The 20,284-nt window shown below is 34.7% G+C and overlaps 2 protein-coding genes and 1 non-coding gene across 3 annotated transcripts; 1 reads left to right on the plus strand and 2 right to left on the minus strand.

Annotated features, from left to right (window-relative positions):
- Nucleotides 1-2,109: 2,109 nt before the first annotated feature.
- Nucleotides 2,110-7,832, minus strand: LOC110692147 (pentatricopeptide repeat-containing protein At4g13650-like). The gene is made up of 3 exons (XM_021869148.1): nt 5,180-7,832; nt 2,628-4,960; nt 2,110-2,523 (listed from the first exon to the last, which is right to left on the minus strand). The coding sequence occupies exon 1, from the start codon at nt 7,505-7,507 to the stop codon at nt 5,429-5,431; it is 2,079 nt and encodes a 692-aa protein (XP_021724840.1). The 5' UTR covers nt 7,508-7,832; the 3' UTR covers nt 2,110-2,523; nt 2,628-4,960; nt 5,180-5,428.
- TRNAE-CUC lies at nt 7,644-7,716 on the plus strand. The gene has a single exon. It is a non-coding gene; the product is annotated as a tRNA-Glu (tRNA).
- A 5,172-nt stretch (nt 7,833-13,004) lies between the features above and the next one.
- On the minus strand, nt 13,005-16,967 carry LOC110692148 (tubby-like protein 8). Its single transcript, XM_021869149.1, has 9 exons — nt 15,695-16,967; nt 15,435-15,549; nt 14,487-14,663; nt 14,299-14,354; nt 14,093-14,201; nt 13,896-13,994; nt 13,707-13,799; nt 13,381-13,448; nt 13,005-13,282 (listed from the first exon to the last, which is right to left on the minus strand). Exons 1-9 carry the CDS (start codon nt 16,192-16,194, stop codon nt 13,207-13,209), a joined length of 1,293 nt encoding a protein of 430 aa, XP_021724841.1. The 5' UTR covers nt 16,195-16,967; the 3' UTR covers nt 13,005-13,206.
- Between the last annotated feature and the right edge of the window lie 3,317 nt (nt 16,968-20,284).

Below are 20,284 nucleotides of genomic sequence, written 5' to 3' on the forward strand. Positions count from 1 at the left end.
TCCCTTCAAAAAAACAAAATGAATAAATAAACCCCACCAATGAAAATTATAAACCGGATATGATAGAAAGTGAAATAAAAAAATACTCCAAAAATTTTTACAATACTAAGCTACTCCTACGTATGAGGTTACTCTTTGATGGAGGTAGATTGGTAGTGAATTTGTAAAATAGCTATTGTGTTTTTGTGGAAGAAAATCATATAAACAAAAAAAAAAAAAAAAAAAATTGTGGAAGAAAATATTTATTTAAAAAAAAACAAACAAATTACATAAGAGATAAAAATAAACACTAATACTCCTGCGTATGAGATTTCAGAGATTACAAAGGAGAGAGAAGCAAAAAAAAAAAATTGTATGCTGAAGTTGTTTCTAGAATTTATTAAGTCATCAATTAAAAAAATTAAATAAAAGGATACTATATAAAGTAAAGGGGTACAACTGGCAAAAGACATTTATTTCCAAAAAAATTTTCCTTAACAAGAATTGAAACCCTAACTTCCGTCGTGAAACCCATGTATCCTCACCACTGAACCAGGAAAAGGCTTGCAATACTACTTATTCACAATGACCTTTTATTATATTTTGGGGCCCCATTAGTTGGGGGGCCTTGCGCGGTTGCCCAAGTTGTGCCGCACCAGTGCCGCCCATGAGTACTATTGCTATCAATCATTAATTATGTCGATTACTGTTAATGATATTCGATTTAATTACCTAGGATTGTCCGTGAATTTTTTTTTTTTTTTAGATAAATTACTGGATGATAGATAAATTAATGGATGATTGTATAATCATGTCCTAGACACAAATTAAGAGCATAGTATGCAAATGATTAATATGGAAAATGCTTGGACTTAGACGTTAGAATGATACTTCCTCTGTTCTTTTTTACTGACCAGTTTCTTTTATCACACTTGCCAATGCAAAACTTTAACGATCAATAACCTCCATAAGTAAAAATTATAAAAGTTATATATTATGATAATACTTATTGAGACGAATTCAAAAAGATCCCACATAAATATGTATTTCCATAATACTATTCACAAAAGACGGTCAAAGAAAGGGGTGGTGTATAGTGTAAAAGTCAAAGTGGGTCAAGTAAAAAAGAACTGAGGAAGTATTAGATAAAGGATTGTTGAGAAGATTTTATAGTTTTTTAGTTATAAGGTGGAGTTATTCAAAATAGCACGAAGTATAAACCAATTCAACATCTCGTAGTTACTCCCAACTACCTTCACCACAATTACTAACTCAACGTTAATAACAAAGCAAGTGCCAAAGTTATCACATAACAAACGTCCAATTATCACATGCTATAAATCTATGTGGCAACATTTAACACGTTATTTCGCAACTATTACATTAATAACCTAGGTTCAATGATTAGAAAGACGATATTACCCTATAATTGACAAATTTCGTTGATCTAATAGATCAACTTGTATTTGCTCCAAATCATCATTGACTCGTTATTGGATTCGGTATCTTGATAACCAATCGCACTAACAGAAATTTAGGTGCCAAACTAACAAAGCACTGTTCTATTCATCTTATTTTTGCTGAAATGAAATTATTTATACTGAATTTAAACTAACAAGCACTCGTTGTTATTGGTTTCGACGCTCTAAGCTCGGAATCCGACGTGATTGACGTATTAAAGCCTCCGGCTTAATCCGTCGCCTTAGTTTGGTTGCACGCTTGGGTGTGATCCGTTGGGTTCAGTCACAGGAAAGCTGTATTAATCTCACTGATCGGAAATGACCTCTAGCCCGACTTTCCGATCACTTGACTTCACTGAATAATTAACTCCGTAAATAATTCTGAACCCTGTATCGGAATAATACACTTATTCGAAGGACACCATTCCTTTCAAATATAATCAAAGTAGAAAATTATTCTCTTTTTTTGAAGAAAAAAGTAGAAATAATTCTTGTGGATTCATGTTAGAATTGTCTAAATGAATAACTTCATACTTCATACATCAATTTTTCATAGACTAGACTAGTGGAAAATCAAATTAATGATTAAAAACAGGTGTATACAATTAGAAAGGAAGTGTACTGTTATTGACTTAAAACATAGGAAGCAAAAGACATTAAGATTATCATTAAAGAGTTCAGATTTAAAAATAAATGTATAGAATTTCAGTTTAGATTTTGATTTCCATTATAAACACCATAAGGGAAACTATTTTCCACTAAGCTTAGACGCTTAGTACAGTAATTTAAGGCAATAGGATACAGATAATACACGGACTTAAGGCAATATGATAGAGTTGATGAAAGGCAAGGATTTAGCTTTAGATGAACATGGTTAACAGAATAACAGCAAAAACAAGCTTCTGCAAGGGATTTGAACAGATAATACACTAACTTCTCAAAATTACATATTTGCAGGCAAGCCCCAAAATGTAGGAAACAACAGATGAAGAAGCCTTTCATACTATGCAAGTGTGCAGCAAAGTTTTGAATCGATCAAAGCCAAACAGATGCAGAATGCTCGGTATCCAGGGTCAGAAGATGCCTGTTGCATTGAAAATTTCGGCTTCAGTTAACATCTCCTAATATTATAAAAAGGCTAGGTTTCTCAGAATCAACAGACTTTTGAAAGATCAATGAATCCATTACCTATAATCAAGCACAAACTTTTGACTTGCCCAATCTTCCAAGCTGCAGGATAGTTTGTCCTCCATTTCCCGACAAAACAAGTCATAATTTTTAAAAGCAGTGTTAGCATAGCCTTAAGTGATATGTATAAGAAGCTATTATTAAAAATACTAAGCATTTGTTTTCACTAAATTACACATAATTTTGTCATAAACTCTGAAATTAACATTTCAGATTAGAAAATATGTTTGAAGGTTACACATAGCCTCTAAGGGATACGCAGATGCATATTGCAAAACCCATTCTATGACTCGCCTTTAACAAAGGAAAATTGCACATAAACACAACATAAATTTACCTCCATAGTAAGCTGAATGTTCTAATCGAGTTCTGAATTCTAACTAAAGTCCATGACACTCTTCCTGAATTCACCTCCCATCTACTCAGGAAAATCTGTTGAATAATTCATGAATTTTTAACACACAACCTTTAAACCCCTATTCAGGTACACAGTACACTTCAAGCACTATCCTTTCTGCTAAACTTGGCCAAATTCTCTTCAATCACAATTTTATAACCCCAAAATGGCTAAATAGAAAAACTTCATAATTTGTAAACATAATAAAGGACCCAAAAAGGCATACTAAATGATAACACAAACCAACATTTTATCCTACTACGTTATAAGAGCTGGCAAAAAACTACATGACACGATAACCCAACCCGAAGCCGAATACTGAAATACCTCTACAACTCACACTAGGATATAGCATAACAATCACAATTCACAATTTCATTTTATCAAGAAATTAAAATTATTCTGGAAAGTACCATCTTAAATACTTCATCTTGGTTGGCTGAAGTTAAGGAATTCTTGGTTTGGTGTAAAGATTTAGGTGGGTTTTTGGTGGGTTTAGCTATATCAAGAAGAAACCTGAAAATGAAACCAATAACGGCACCTGGGATAAAGTTTTCTGGCCTGAAACTCACTCCTATCCCTTCTCACTCCTCTCTATCATGTTGCTGCTACCATATATTGGAGTTTGTAACTTCTCAATTTACCTCATTGCTGGGAGAACAAAGGAGTTTGATTGTTGGTTATCACTCTTGCATTAGCCAAATGCCAAACAGCCAGCTACAGATGAACTTGCATAACCAGTGACCTGCAGAGATGACAGTATGGTGCTAGGCCCATCCTCGTAGCCTTCATGAGGTATATGTAAACATGTAGTACAGAACAATTCAATGAAAAGGCTAAATTGAGGACGCAACTATCTGTAGCTGAGACTTCAATAGATATGAAGGTTAGATTATAGTATATACATTCTTCAGTTGCCTGAAAAAGACTATTCTCAGCAATGGAATATAGTATACTAAAAGCTACATGTATAGTGATGTTTAGATGTTTACATTTATCCAGAAATTCTAGAATGGGTTCAGGAAAAAAATTTATGTCTTGCAAATTGTACTCTCTTTGGGCATATTACATATGCAATGCATTATGCTCTAGACCATAATCTATTTACGAAACAAATTGGCATTAAACATTAAGAAATCAATTGAAGATGTAGAGAAGAAACCCGTATTAATCCATTTTACTAGGTAAGTTTCCCAATAATACTATCCTAAGTAATTCATCTTTACAACTTGAAAAGATAACAGATATATAAGCATCTAATGATTGTTATTTACTCCAAAATTCATTTTTTTTCTCCAATCAAATCACTATTTATACAATCTAGCAAAATTCAAGCAAACCTATCTGCCAGTATGTTGCTTAGACCATCCATAGTTATAGAAACATCAGATGGAGAGTTGATAGTTGTGCTAATATTCAATAAATTATAACTCAAAGGATGTTGCGAGCTGAGAGAAAGGTCATGAAAGGCTGATCCCAAATGAGCGGGAGAAGACTGGAGAAAATTACCAATCATAATAACTGAGTGCTGGTAGCCTGGCAATCTGGCATCATGCTCCATAGTCCAGAAATGATCAATGGCTTCAGATGTCCAGATAGAAGCCCTTAATAAGCAAGTCAAGTCTAATAATGGCAGATGGTCATGTGTTTTTGTGATGTCCAGAAATGATCAATGGCTTCTTGTTTTAGTATGAAGTACATTTCCCACAAGCAGTAGTCCAAATCCAAACAATTAACAGATGGTCATGTGTTTTTGTGGAAGTCTTCTCATGCATCTTTCACAAACAATAGCACAACTACAATACCTGAAGGAACGGACCAGTTTTGCAGTGAGTATCCTGTCTATACTCTCCAATTGTTGTTGAATTTCATAGTCTTCCTCCCATGAATGCCTCATGAATTACATCCTAGGAGACATGTTCTACTTTTCAACTTTCTGCAACAAATATGTCCTATTCGGATTTAGAGTGACGGAGCAAATGTAAGTCTTTTTTCTGTATATATGATTAAAAAGCTAAATATCTGAAAGGAAGAGCCAGCTATAAAATTGGGGTTCATTCAAAGATATAGTATAGTATAGTTTTGTTTTGTTTGTTATCTCAGGTTAAAAGCAAATGTAAGATCCACTTTCAAAAACTGAAGAATTCATCTTTACCTCTCAGACTACATGGCTTCAGAAATTAATTGCATATTCAGATGTAGCGAAATGCGAATGGGTCATTAAACTCACTGTCGTTTGCTGCACCCTGAAAATGAAGTAAATCATTTGAACCACAATTCCTGCAGAAGCAAAGGAAGTTGATTGCCTCGATCCTTAAACGTCTTGGAAAGCTCAGTGGGACTCCAGGAGACAAAGGAGAATGCATTTAGTCGCCCAATCACAATAAACCACAGCACCTGTCACTTAAATCCAACTATACCCAGGTTCCTTCACAACATCTGCCACCTTCATGGAATCTCTTGTTCTTTCAACTTCTGACCACAACTGCTTAGTGGCATATATGTTGGAGAGAATAGTATAAGTTGAGGAGTCATTGGATTTTAAGTGCAAACAATACTCTGCAACTCGAGCAGCAACATCAAAATCTCTGTGCGCTTCACAAGAAGAGAGGAGAGACTTCCACATTTCATAGTCCCCTTTAAAGGGTGAACTAAGAAGAAACTCTTCCGCCTCCTTAACATAACCAGTATGACCTAGGAGATTCACCATACAGGAGTAGTGTTCTACAGAAGGTGAAACACCATAGTGGCTTTCCATTAGTTGGAGATAGCGTCTACCTTCTTGAACTAATCCTGCATGAAAACAAGCAAGGAGAACTCCAACAAAAGTTCCTGAAGTAGGCAAGACCCTACACCTCACCATTTCATGGAACAGGTGTAATGCTTTATCAGAGTAACCATTATGAGCAAAACCTGCTATCATTGAGTTCCAAGAGACAGCATTTTTCTCAGGCATCTCGGAGAACAGTTTATGAGCATCCTCCACCATTCCACATTTGGAGTACATGTCAATCAGTGCACTTCCAACAAATATATGGTGGCTCAGGCCCACTTTCTGCACATACCCATGGAGGTACCTTCCTTGTGCAACAGCTGCCAGATTAGCTACTGCCTTGATAGCACTAGAGGAAGAAAATTCATCTGCCATTTCCGACAGCCTGTGCATTTCACAGAACACCTCAAGAGCTTTGGTGTGTTCATTGTTTTGGACAAGTCCTGACATAATGGCTGTCCAAGAAACAATTTCACTCCCCTGTGCAGAATCAAATGCTTTTATTGCAGAATTAATAAGCCCACACTTCGAATAAAAGTTTACAATTGAATTCCTAACTAAAACATCTCGGTCCAAGCCAAGCTTTATTGAATCTGAGTGCACTCGTTCCCCCACAACAAAGGCACAAGATGTAGAACAAGATGTGAGAAGACCAATAAAGGTGCACGCATCAGGTTTCATTCCCTGAAGTCTCAGCAGTGTATAACTTTTAACAGCATTTTCATGATCACCAATCAAACCATAGCCAGTAATAAGCGCATTATATGATATTACATTCTTTTTCTCCATCTCAGAGAAAGCTTTTTTAGCATCAGTCATGATCAAAAACTTGGAGTACATATCAACAATTGCAGTACCCAAGTAAACATCAGATAATATACCAAATTTCAATGATTTAGCATGAAGTTTTCTACCAAGTGTCTCATCAGGCATAACAGATGAAGCATCTACAACAGCCGAAAATGTAGTACAATTCGGAGTAAGCCCCCGAATTTCTATCTCAAGGAATAATTCAATCGCTTCTTCTTCATAACCATTTTGAGCATAGCCAGTAATCATAGTATTCCACACTACAACATCCATAGTTCGCAATCGATCAAAAACAGCACGCGCACTACCCAACTCTTCATAACTTGAATACATACCAACAAGAGAACTAACAACAAAAACATTCGAATCGAAACCAATCTTAATCACATAACAATGAACAGACTCACCAAAGCTACAGCTACCCAAATTAGCACAAGCATTAAGAACACTAGCAAGACTAAAATCACTCACAAAACCCCTCCAATGAACACCCCCATTAACCATCCCACAAAACAACCTACAAGCTTCATTACTAAACCCATTTTGCGCATACTTAGAAATCATCAAATTACACACCACTTCATCTCGGTCAGGCATTTCATCAAACACATGGCGGGCATCGACTATTCGACGAAAACTAGTGTACATAGAGATTAACCCACCACAAACAAAGAGCTGATTCTGATACCCTTTCTTGAGAATTAAACTATGCAAGCTTAAACCGAAAGATCTGTGGACTGATTGAGCGCAAGCAGTTAAGGTGGTTGAGAATGTAACTTCATTTGGTTTAACCCCAGCTCTTCGCATATTAAGGAACAAAGAAAGTGCTCTGTTAAACAAACCTTTTTGCGAGTATGATTGGATTTTTGATGTCCATTGCACCACATTTTCGCCAAACATTATAAGTTCTGAGAAATTCTGGGTGTGAGTGAGGAAGATTAAGTGAAGAAAAAACTAAAATTTAGCAAAAACAAAAAAGGAGGGAAAGTAATTTTAAATAGAAATATTTATTAGTTAGGATTGTGGTAACAACGAATCCGTTGTAGTCTAGTTGGTCAGGATACTCGGCTCTCACCCGAGAGACCCGGGTTCAAGTCCCGGCAACGGAAGGGTTTTTTTTATTAGACTTTTTTTTAAAAAAAAAAATTACCGTCTTTTGGGGACAAAATGAAATGAGACGTTGTGAGGATTTGATGTCTCTTCCATCCTTGCACTACTGAGGAATCGGAAATCTCATTACCTGTTAAACGGGTTCGTTTTATGTTCATATAGACTCTAGTTGGGTTGGTTGTGTTCCCTCATGCGATGATGACTAAAAATCTTTTTAGTCTATACGATGTACAAGAGATCTCATGGAACATGTAGCTATCTATACCCGTTAAAGGATGATGAATGGACAAATGTTTTCGATGAAGATTATGAATGTGAAGTTGACTCTATTTTCTTGGATGAAGCATTGCATTGCCTTGTATGCCCCTAATGGATTATTATATTGGATTTGGTTTTAGAAATCTTTAAGAAGGTGCTCTTCTCAATTAAGGCTGATCAAATACCAAAAGATGATCAGCTATCGCTTGGTATCATTGGAGAACATTCCTGAACATGACTGTCTATGTGCTATGTTTGAGTTGTGGACACTAAAAGAGTATGATAATTGGGATTCTTGGGAAAAGCTGTATCGAATTGACTTGCGAGAAAATATTGTCATAAGTTGCATCCAATTTTTAGGGTTTACATGCAGCAGTAATCTTTGCATTCAACAAAAAAATGTTTGTACTTGTGCTAGTTGATACAAATAAAGATCCAACTTCACATATCATAGCTCGGAATCCCTCTTTTGAAAAGGTCTACAAGGTGATGGATTATGTGGAGTCGTGTGTCTCCTAATTCTATTCAGTTAATTAATTTTGGTGGCATTCAAACCATAGGAGCATGATAAAGGACCATGTCAAGGACGCGGACAAGATGGTTAAAAGGATAAGGTTTGGGGATGAAGAATTGAAATTGTGATGCTAATATGCTATTACTACTAGTACGTAGTAAACTAGTAATCATTTTGTTGACAATCGAATGTGTTGAGATATATGTGAATATAGTTTGTTATTGTATTTTAGTTAAGCATATATTTAGAGCAGTGGCGGAGCCACATTAGAACAAGGGGGGACAGTTGTCCCCCCATTTTCGGAAAAAAAGTTTTTTTAAAAAAAAAAAAATCAAGAAAATACAGTAAAAGGCTATAAATAACATATACTTACAGTAGATATCACAATATTGAATATGGTTTGGTGGTTGAGTCCTTAGTAAGGCTGTGTTTTGGTCCTAGGTTCGATTCCCTACTCTACTGTTTTTCAGCTTTTTTGTTTTTTTTTTCCCCTACTTCTTGTTTTTTTTATTACATACTCTAATTTTCAACAACCTTTTTAATTTGATTTTTTATTTCCTATTTCTTGTTTTAGGATTTTTAATGTTATTTCTTATTTCCTACTTCTTGTTTTTAATTATCGCTTAACTAAGTGTGCTCTCAATTTTTTTTTTACATTTCTAATAAATAGATTACTATTAATTAATTGTTTGTAACTGTGTTTTAACGAAATACATATTAATAATATGATTGATTTGAAAAAGTTGAGTTTATTTTTTCGAATGTAACTCAAACCCTGGCCCTTCATATCTACCATCAATTTGTTTTAACGATAATTATTTGACTTTATGATAAGGTAATTAATTCGTATTTATCAATTATGTGATTACATAACAGGATTTACAAATATAAATTTATTCATTTTTGTTGGATAATTTTCTTAATATACAATAAAACTTTTTTACCCCTCTTTTTCCATATAGAAATAATTGGCATATGTGATTTCAAATAAATATTAAACAATTTAGGTTATCAATTTTTTTCTTGAGATTTTTGCCGAAACTTTAACCTCCAAAATTTGTCCCCCCGAATTATAAATCCTGGCTCCGCCACTGATTTAGAGTGATATGCATATAATTAGTTTCCTAAATATATGCCTTGTATTTAGAGCTGTCAATTCGGGTAAACAGGTCGGGTTTGGGTCGGGTCAACTCGGGTCGGGTTATGTCGGGTTAATGTCGTAACCTATACGGGTCGGGTTCGGGTTGGGTCATGCTTGAGTCGGGTAACGTCGGGTCATACATCTTATCGGGTTTGGGTCGGGTTTAGGTCGGGTTAATAACAGGTCGGGTTACATTCGGGTCGGGTAAATAATAGGTCGGGTTTAATTCGGGTTTTCACGGGTTAAAACGGGTTAGGGTCATTCTCGGATACGAGTCGGGTTCGGTTCAAGTCAATAATTTGCGGGTTATAATCAGGTCAGGTCATTCTCGGGTTTGAGTCGGGTTCGATTCAAGTCAATAATTTGCAGGTTATAATCAGGTCGGGTCATTTCCAAGTCGGGTCATTCTCAGGTTCAAGTCGAGTTCGGTTCAAGTCAATTATCTGCGGGTTACAATTAGGTCGGGTCATTTACAAGTCAGGTCATGTTCGGGTTCAAGTCGGGTTTGGTTCAAGTAAAAAAATTGCAGGTTATAATTAGGTCGGATCATTTCCAAGTCAGGTTATGTTCGGGTTCGGGTCTCAAATATTGGGTTAATCTGGATATCGGGTTGATTTCAGGTTGGGTCATATCAGGTTCGGGTACATTTTTTGGGTCGGTTTTTTAACAGTTCACGTAATGACATTCACGTTTAATCATTATCAATTACTTCATTTATTGTAAGAGAAATAATTTCAGATAAGTTTAAATTCGAGGTCATAAGTTCTAATAAGTTTAGATAAGATCTACATAATAAGTTCATATTAATTCCAATAAGATAGGTTTAGTTTAGATTTTTAGAAGATAAGTTCAAACGCTATTCTAATTTATTCACATTGATTCCACTCATTTTAGGGATAACAATTTCAGATAAGTTCATATTCGAGATGACATGTTTAGATAAAATATAATAAGTTCATATAAATTCGGATAAAATAGGTTTAGTTTAGATAAGTTAAAATACAATAATTTTTTTTTCTAAACTTATTTTACTTGAAATTATCTAAACTTGTTTATTTTTTACTAGTTCATATCCTAGTTCACGTTTTTTTTAATGACGTTTTTTTGTAAGCATTTAAATGGCATTATTCAAAACATTTAAATAAGATTAAATAGGCAAATGAATAATAAAATTAGAAAAATAAAAGACCAATAAAAGCCTTTCAACAGCTCTAGTTCGGGTCACCACTTTCTCGAGTCCAGACAAGTCAAGTCATGATCGGGTACAGGTAAATTATTTGGGTCAGATTATCATCGGGTCATTGTCATATACTCATGCTCGCATTCAATCATTATCACGTTCAATTCAATCATTATCCGAAATTATTATTTATTTTAACTTTTTTTTATTTATTTTTTAAAATTTTTTTTTAATAAAATATAAGATAAAACAAACAAGCCTAAGGTCAAATAGTAATTGTAAGCCGTAATTGACTACATTAATGCACATGCACCTACAAAGTAGTAGTATTCGTAAACCATAATTGCTTAATTGAAATATAGAATGAACTTGCACCTAAAAAGTAATAGTATTCTTAAATCGTAATTACTAAATTTAAATAAAGGATGCACATGCATCCAAAAAGTAGTGGTATTCATAATTTTTTATAGGTTTTTTTTAGACATATAAATTGTAATACATTTGATATAGAGAATTTTATTGAAAACATTTGAATAAGCTTAAATAGGAGAATAACTCATAGAATTAGGGGGGGGGGGGGGGAATGACGTAATCCTAGATTGCTAGTTAATTTCGGGTCAATAAGAAGTCAGGTTGATTTCGGGTCGGGTTAGTGACAGGTCGGGTTGAATTTTGGGTCGGGTTAGTAATAGGTCGGGTTAAATTCGGGTCGGGTTAAATTCGGGTTTTTTCGAGTTAAAACGGGTTTGGGTCAATTTCGGTTTGGGTCGGGTTCTGTTCAAGTCAATATTTTACGGGTTATATTCGGGTCGGGTCATCTCCAGATCGGTTCATGTTCGGGTTCGAGTCTCAAATATTCGGGTTAACTCAGGTCTAGGGTTGGTTTCATGTTGGGTCATATCGGGTTCGGGTCATCATTTTTCGAGTTTAGACGGGTCGGTTAATAATCAGGTTCGGGTCGGTATTTCGAGTCGGGTCAGCTTTTGACAGCTCTACTTGTATTATGCCTTGTAAGATATATACAGGAAACTAATTATATGCATATCAATCTAAATATATACTTAACTAAAATACAATAACAAACTATATTCACATATATAATGTTCATTTTGGTTGGATTTTTTTAAAAATAAATTACATAGATTTTTGGTTGGATTGTGGTCAATCTGGTCATGTATTTTGTAGTGGCTTGGATAATTCCTACCATTATGTATTTAGATTTAGTTATGTAGTTTCTGTTATGTTCTATAACTAATGTATTAATCTTCAATGAGTGGCAGTGTGCATTGTGGATTAACAATGGCTTGTGCGGGATCTTTAATATGAAGCTTAGTATTTTAAAGAAGTTCAAAGCCAATATATGTTGCAGAAGCCTTTTCAAATTTTGGTGCTTTGTGAAACCAATAGTTTATTAAATTGTTCATTTTGGACAACACTCTAGGTTTATACTTGATCGAAATACAATTGATAGAAGCATTGAACAAGAGAAAGCATTAACAACTTGTCACTTTAAAAGTTGGGGAAAAAACTGTGCAATTAAAAAATAGATTTATTTATACTGCAATGACCAAGAGTCCACATGGTTATTGTTAATTGTTATACGAAGTATACATACTTGTACGTTGCCAATATACTACAGTATGTCTGTTTATGAAAGATTTTGACACTTTGAAATATTTGTTCAAACTTCAAATTTAGAATACGTTGACAATTAATTCTCACTATTACATATTTTAAAATAAAGTTACGAATCGCGATAGATTCTTGTTTGATCATTTCTTTATCTATATTTCAAAATTAAATTTTTTTAATCCCTACCTTTTAAAATTCTTTCAAAAAAAAAAATCTCTACCTTTCAAAAGGTAGGAGTAAACACTTATAAATCCCTACATTTTAAAAAGTATGAGTGAACACTTATGAATAGGTTGAGGAAAATTATATCCTCAAATGTTTGTTTCCTATATGCCCTTATTGATATGATGTTAATTATCTCTAAGGTTTTATTTGTGTGACTTAATAATTTAACTTATATAAATAGTGTTTTTTTGACAATTATACCCTCTAAAAGTTTATTTACTTATTTGCCCTTAATAATGTGTTTTTTATGACTATTTGCCTCTAGAAGTAATCAATGTTAACGATATGTGAACATTCTGTTACAACAGCAGCATATTTTTCCTGGTAAAGCAGCATGTCTATCATACACTAACTTCTTAAGTATTCGATTTCACGATATGTGAATGTTCTGTTACAGCAGCAACAGATTTTTCCCAGTAAAGCATATCATCTCCCTGATTTTTGAATAATACACATATCATATCCCACTAAAAACTTCTCAAAATTACATATTTGTAGGCAACCCCAAAAATGTAGCAACCAAAAGATGAAGAAGCCTTTCATACTGTACAGCAAAGTTTTGGATCGATCGAAGCCAAACAGATGCAGAATGCTTGGTATCCAGTCAGTGGATGCCTGTTGCATTGAAGATTTCGGCTTCAGTTAACATCTCCTAATAAAAAGGCTATGTTTCTCAGAATCAGCAGACTTAAAAAATTCAATGAATCCATTACCTATAATCAAGCACAAACTTTGACTTGCCCAATCTTCCAAGCTGCAGGATAGTTTGTCCTCCACTCCCCTACAAATTAGTCATTTTTTTTACAAGTGTTAGCATAGCCTTAACTCCTTAAGTGACATTTATAAGAAGCGATAAACAGAAAGACTAAGCATTTGCTTTCACTAATTTACGCGTGATTTTGTCATAGACTCTAAAACTTACATTCCAGATTAGAGAATATATTTAAAGCTTACACATTACTCCTTATGGATACGTAGATAAGTATAGCAAAGCCCATTCTGAAACTCGTAAAAAATTGCACATAAACCATACCCTTACCTCCATAGTAAGTTGGATGTTCTTAACAGAGCTCTGAATTCTAAGGCCAGCTCTGACTTTCTCTCTGAAATCCAACTCGTATTTCTTTGAAATCTAAAGATGCAAACCAGTCAGAAATTTATAGTAAATTACTACACCAAGATGGAGAAAAAAAGTGATACTTAAAATTATAGGAAAAAGCATTCTGACCTTGTTATAATGCGGCACTCTTGATGAAAGGCAATGAACTTGGTCTTGGTCCATCTTCCCCTCCCACCACTGTGAAGGAAGACCCTTCACATTTTGTACCTGTAGATGTCAAAATTTCACTGATTCAGTCACAAGGTCGTTGGAATAAATTTGATGCATTAACCAAAATATCGCGTCTTCATCAATCAAAGATTGACCTGATTATTAGTTGTATTCTTCGACTGCGTGGACTGAGGCTGCTGCTTCGAAATCCATGCTCTAAGACTTCTGTGCCTCCCAGTCCAGGTAGCAATGGTGGGAGCAAACCTGCACCAAAATCGATTTTAATTAGAGATAGTTTTGGTGCCTACATTATGAACTATTGCTCCAGCATTAAGAGAAGGATCATAGGTGCAGCACTTACTCAACAATAGCCTCAAGCAATCTTGATCTTTCAACCCGTGTCCTAGGGGACCGGCCCTGGGATACAAGAATTCACATTTTAATCGCCGAGTTTGGCAAGAAATGAATTATTAGTACTAATCTCATGTCCCATGATTTTAATGATTAGAATTGGAGGTCCTTTGTATCATGATATCAGTATAGTTGTACCTTATTCCAGACATAGTATCTTGAACCCATGAGGTTTGCTGTTACTAGACCAACAAAGCTGTCGTCTGAGGTAGACAATACGCCCTTTGTGTTCTGCGCGATGATGAATACAGACCGTCCACTACGTCGTTTGTGGTAAGCAACAGCCAGTTTTCGGTTTTGTCGGCCTTGACCCTCCTGAAATTAAAAGCTGAGAAAATCACTATTCATGAAAATAACTTATGCTGTTCAAACTATAGCCAGTATCATTCAATCTGTCTACTTGTACTATAGAAATTAACCAACCAAATTTATAACATTGTCTTTTGTTGTCATACAAAAAGACCATTTAATGACCTTTAGCTATGTTTAGAGAAAGCTTACACTGCAGTAATATTACACAACACAACAGCCAGCTAAACTTCATAATTTGAACTAGTATTTTATTTATATATTTTTTTTTCTTATAAATCATAACTTGAACTAATATAAATACTTGTACAACAGAAAGATCACTCTAACGGTCTAACCGGTACAAAAAAAATTGGAAATTAAATAAGCATAAGAAATTATATAGGAGTAGAACAAGTACAAAGATATAATTGAGTCACTGAACTTCTGACATAAGAATACTAAAACGCGCAAGGCAATACATTAGAAACTAATTTTTTCGAACCCAAGTACTCGTGTTAGACATAGGTATGTATCCATGAGCTATAGAAGTATATAATTCCTAATATTTGGTCCGAATTGAAGTGTCAAGAATACATATACTTATGTGGAGCATCATGTGCCAAGTATCCAACACAGGAAATCAAGGTGAAACACAAGTGCCAACAAACATATCCTCAAGAATGAAAAACTGAACTGTTTTCATCTTATCAAGCATCTCAGTATATGTTGCTAATTCAATAATCATAATGAACAGAAAAGTTAAAAGCTAACAAGAAAAGCAAACAAGGAGCATACATTGGTATACAAAGAGTACAACGAACCGCCACGAAATCCTTGAGGTGCAGCTTCCTTGATTATAATACAAGTGCACCTTCCAACATCCATTGGCAGTGGTCTACACAACAAAGCCCTGCATAAAATTTAGTCTAAAAATCATCAGCTGCAAATTTTCACAATTACATTCATCTATGGTCATAAAATACCCTTAAATCATATCATTATTTAGTTACTAATTAACTCTTTAATTATCAAAATTGTACACAGATCAAACCAACCTATTAGGCAATGTAGACCAAGAAGAAGCAGGAGCAGCCTCAGAATCAGAGTAATCCCACATATTCACCGATTTCGCGCTCTCGGTCTCCTCAGCAGCATCCCACACCTTAAAACCAAAACCGAACCCGAAACTCGAGTCGGGTTCATTCATTTGTATACACAATCGAAGAGAAGAAGGCTTCAAAGCTCGTTCTTTACAATTCTGCAATGATTTCCCATCTGGGTATTGTTTCTTGGTACAAAATTCAGTCATTTTAGGCACTAAATTCTCCTTATCATCAGTAAAGTTCGAAACTTTCTTTGATTTTAATATGGGAATATCATTTTCCTTACAATTCATAATGTTTTTGCTGCTGTTTTTGAGAGAAAGGTGGTTTTCAAGAGGAATGACTGCAACTTCTGCTACATTTTCATTGGTTTTTCGGTCAATGAGAGGATTTGTGTAGAGTGAATTATAAGAAGTTTGCCGTAAAATTGACGTTTTCTTCAATCCAGCCATTTTGTTTCTTGTTGGTTTTTTTTGGGGAAAGATTAATAGTTGTTCATGAAGGAAAATTGGTGGAATTTGGGAAAGAACAAAAGATGTGAGGAAAATTGGATTGGTTATAGGATTAGAAAAAAGGGGCCCACAAAAGTGAGTATTGTCTGATTTATCTGGAGAAAATCTTTGAGTTTGTCTTGGGTTTTGTTGTCATTAAGAAGGTGTTGGTGTTTCAAGGAGTTTGAATTTTGAAAGTGGAGAATGATAGTGAAAGGGGAGTTTGAATTTGTAATGGTTACTTCTTTTAGTAACGGTAAAATTTTTTGGAGTGTTTTTTGTTTGTTGAGTATATAGGGCGGTGACTCGGTTTTTTTTTTTTTTTTAATACAAAATCCTGTGTATAACGGGTGTAGATTAATTTATTGTAAAACGGATTAAAGTTATGTTAAAAATACTTAAAGTTATCCTTTATACCGTAAAAGTTATTATTTTTCTATTGATAAATTTTATCTTACAAAAAACTTATAATGTATCACAAAGTCTTATATGTGACAAGCCACATGGTGTGACCACTTCAAAATAAAGCAATTAATTAAGTAATAGGGGGTTACGATGATGAGCAAAGGGGATTACCTTGACACCTTGACGTATGTGAGTTATTTAAATGAAAAAAAGGTTATTCTCTTACAGAAGTGGAATAATTTTTTCATTAATTAAAACAAAAAAATAGGGTTTACTCGAATGAACAAATGGGTTTACTTATTTCTAAATAGTTGATATTACTCATATAATGAATAAGAGTTATTTGACAAAATGAGGTTACTCTTATGAATAAATAGAGTTACTCATATACATAAATAAGGATTATTCTTATTAATCAATGTAGCCACACCGTGTGGCTAGCCACATACAAGACTTACTCATAATGTATTAGATTAATCATATTAGTTTTAATAGTATGTAATCACGTATCTATAAGAAATTACACTTTAAAATAAAATCCAAACCAACGACAAATTAAAAGTTACCCTTTAAGTGGTTAAGATTACCATAAAAGTTAAAGTTACGCTCAAACTGACCGTTTTATAATAAAATTAATATACACCCATTATACACAAGACTTTGTCTTTTTTTTTTTTTTTTGAATTTATTAATAGTGTTTGGACATTTATTCTCCTAAATATATTTTTTTACATATTTTTCCTAATTAATGCTACTAGCAATGCCAAACCGAAAGAACTTCCAAACATGACTAGCTATGACGCGCGTTAGCATCCCTAGCTTAAATAAAAAAGAATAACGACATTCGTTGCAATGTAACCTTTTTGTGATTCTTGCTTGTAAATAAAATCAACTAACATAGCTCTAGGTATCGTGTTGCATATATTATTTGGTAATGAAATTGAGAAAAAGGAAGAGCTAGTTGAGGCCGCACTAGGGCTAAGATTGCGATTCTCAAAAGAACGTTTTCCTAGTACCCTTACTCCCGAACTCATTGCTGGTTTAGTAGACCAATTTGGGCATGGGTAAACTTATAATTCATGCTAATTATCCTTTGAACTCTACTTGGGAGAAAGGTGTGAACAAGGTTTATGAGTTTTTCCAAAACTCATTAGCTACTCTCTATTGGTTTCTTATAAAAACAAGTAATGATTGGCTTATTTCTAATTCAAGGTCTCTCAAACAGTCAAGAATTCAAATCCTAATACAGCCTACAAAGCGTAAAGTCCTAAGCTTTTCAAGGGTCAAGGACAGAGAGGAAATAAGATCTCTAACGACGGGATACATACCTCACACCAGCTACCTACCCCTACTTTCTTCCTCTTTCTTATGGCTACTCTTCCTCACTGACGACTAAAATCACATATGACATTTCATATTAGTTATTTTGTTAGAATTATTCTAATTATATTTTTACAAATATTTAAATATAAACCAAAAGAAAATAACAACAACAACCAAAATGACTTTCCACAGCTCACAAATGAAACCCAAGTTAAACCCTACTGCCCTTTTAATCTTCAACATCAAATATTCACCTTCAACCTTCCTTAAGTTGTGGTTAGCTTGCTTTAGGTCATGCATAAGCCTCATAAGCTCACTTTTCAGCTCCTGCTTCTCCTCCATCAACCCCGGCCCAAAATCACATCAGTCTGCCAAATGGTGGGATCTTCAGCATCAACCCATCTAAAATACTTGCAGCCTGTCCTTTCAGTTTTAGCATTTTAGTCGAGGCATGCGTAAAACCTTTATCTAGGATTATCTTTTGTCCAAGCCCTACGCTTTGACAATAACAAGCCACAGTGACACATCTTACCCCCTATACTCATTCCGGAAGTGCTCCTTGACATTTTTCAGATATACTTCACTATTATTTTGCAAAAAAATTTGTTCTAAAAAATTATTAAGCAATTTTTTTTCCTTGGTTTTTTGTTGCAGATTTGATCTTCAAATGAATTGGAAGCGATGGAGTATATATAGAGTTGTTGCTTGCCTTTTATTTTTGATCAAGTACTGTTTTGTAATGGCTAGTTTTTTTGAAACAAACGAAACAGATTTCTAAATAAGTTTAGGGAGTTCCTGCAATTAATTCAGAAAGTTTAGGGAGTTCTGTTCTCCATGTCAGAAAGTTTAGGGAGCTCAAGCATTTTACCTATTATTGTAGGTCAAAACTCAGTTCAGTAAGTGTTTCGGGTGAAAACAATGGGACCTTGTCGAAGGTCTGATGAAGTGGAGAAGACTAGATTCGATCCAAGTAATGTTGGGCCGAAGGTTTCCTGCACAGTAAACACACGTAAACTAGCCTCGGGGTGTTGCCGAGGAAGGCCCCTCCGATGCTAAAGTCAGTACAGTGCGTAGAAAGAGAACACTATGCAAGAGAATTAGTTGCTTGAGGCTTTGCTTGAATGAATGTACAAATGTAATATTGATGGCTTTTATACCTCTTCATACATGGAGAAGTTGGGCCTTAGCCCAATTGGCTTGCCTTGAGGACTGATCTTTGACTTTAGCACAATTGGAGAGATGAACCTTGACCTTGGGCTTTTAATTGGATCATTTAATGCCTAAGCCCAATTGGACTAAATTGGACCCAAACAGTAAGTAATTTGCAAGTTTTGGAAGTTCAGTGAGTGATCTGCAACTTTGTCTTAAGTTTAGGGAGTAGTTGTGTAGTTTACTCGTTTTTTAAGGGCTTGTAATTCCCAATTTTCCGACGCATTGCATTTCTTCTCATCTTGATATACGTAATGTCATCTTCAAATGGCCGGTTTTATTTCTTTACATGTAGTCTTAATGGAAGGGTAAGGTTGTGGTTGACGGTAGGGTTGGTAATGACAAGCATCCATGTAGGCGGTTTGAGACTCATGACAAAACCTAGGAGATCGAGAGAATGAAAGTTCTAGAAGAGATAGAATATAAAATGAGAAAGAGTGAAACTGGGTACTATTAGAGAAAATTAAATAAAAAGAAAATAGGTCATATTTCACCTTTGTTTTTTAAATATAACATTTATTTTAACAAATAATTTGAGTCGCTCGCGAGCTTTCAAGCCAAGCTAAGCATGACTCGTGTATCGTCTCCTTTAATCTCGAGCCGAATTCGAACTCGAGCCGAGCCCTGCTGAATTGAGCTTTGACCGAGCCGAGCTTGAACAGTTCTCTAAACTTGATAAAAGTAATGTGTTAACTAAAAAATGGAAGAAATGTGACTAACTTTCTGAAAAAACTCCCTCGAAAGAAAGGGCGAACTCTCTAGCGTGCCTAGGGTTTTCCTGCCGGTTTTTAACCAGATTTACTGCTTTGTTTTCCTGTCGACGGAAGGATGGGGGTACCCGCGCCCACTACAACAAAATTAAGATAGGTAACAGTGAAAAACTATTGCCTAATATAAAAAAAAGTGTTGTCTTATAGCTAAGGCAACACATATGAGGCGTAGTTTATGCCCCCGTTGTCTATTCATAAGGCAACACTCTTTTATTCAAAGGCAATAATTTTAAAAGCCAAGGTAAAATGATACCTAAGGTAACACTTTTCCAAAGGCAACAAATGAAAAATGTTGCCACCTAAACAACCTTTTCTATTGTTGTATTTGCTAGTAACGATACAAA

Source organism: Chenopodium quinoa, unplaced genomic scaffold, assembly GCF_001683475.1.
Source record: "Chenopodium quinoa cultivar QQ74 unplaced genomic scaffold, ASM168347v1, whole genome shotgun sequence".
Lineage (NCBI taxonomy): Eukaryota > Viridiplantae > Streptophyta > Magnoliopsida > Caryophyllales > Amaranthaceae > Chenopodium > Chenopodium quinoa.

Excerpts from the sequence above, each read along its gene's own strand:
- LOC110692147 (XM_021869148.1), bottom strand. The coding sequence starts at position 7,507 with ATGTTTGGCGAAAATGTGGTGCAATGGACATCAAAAATCCAATCATAC.
- LOC110692148 (XM_021869149.1), bottom strand. The coding sequence starts at position 16,194 with ATGGCTGGATTGAAGAAAACGTCAATTTTACGGCAAACTTCTTATAAT. Across the intron at positions 13,800-13,895 it reads GAGTGCCGCATTATAACAAG|ATTTCAAAGAAATACGAGTT; the intron begins GTCAGAATGCTT and ends TTGCATCTTTAG. Across the intron at positions 13,283-13,380 it reads AAGTTTGTGCTTGATTATAG|GCATCCACTGACTGGATACC; the intron begins GTAATGGATTCA and ends TCAATGCAACAG.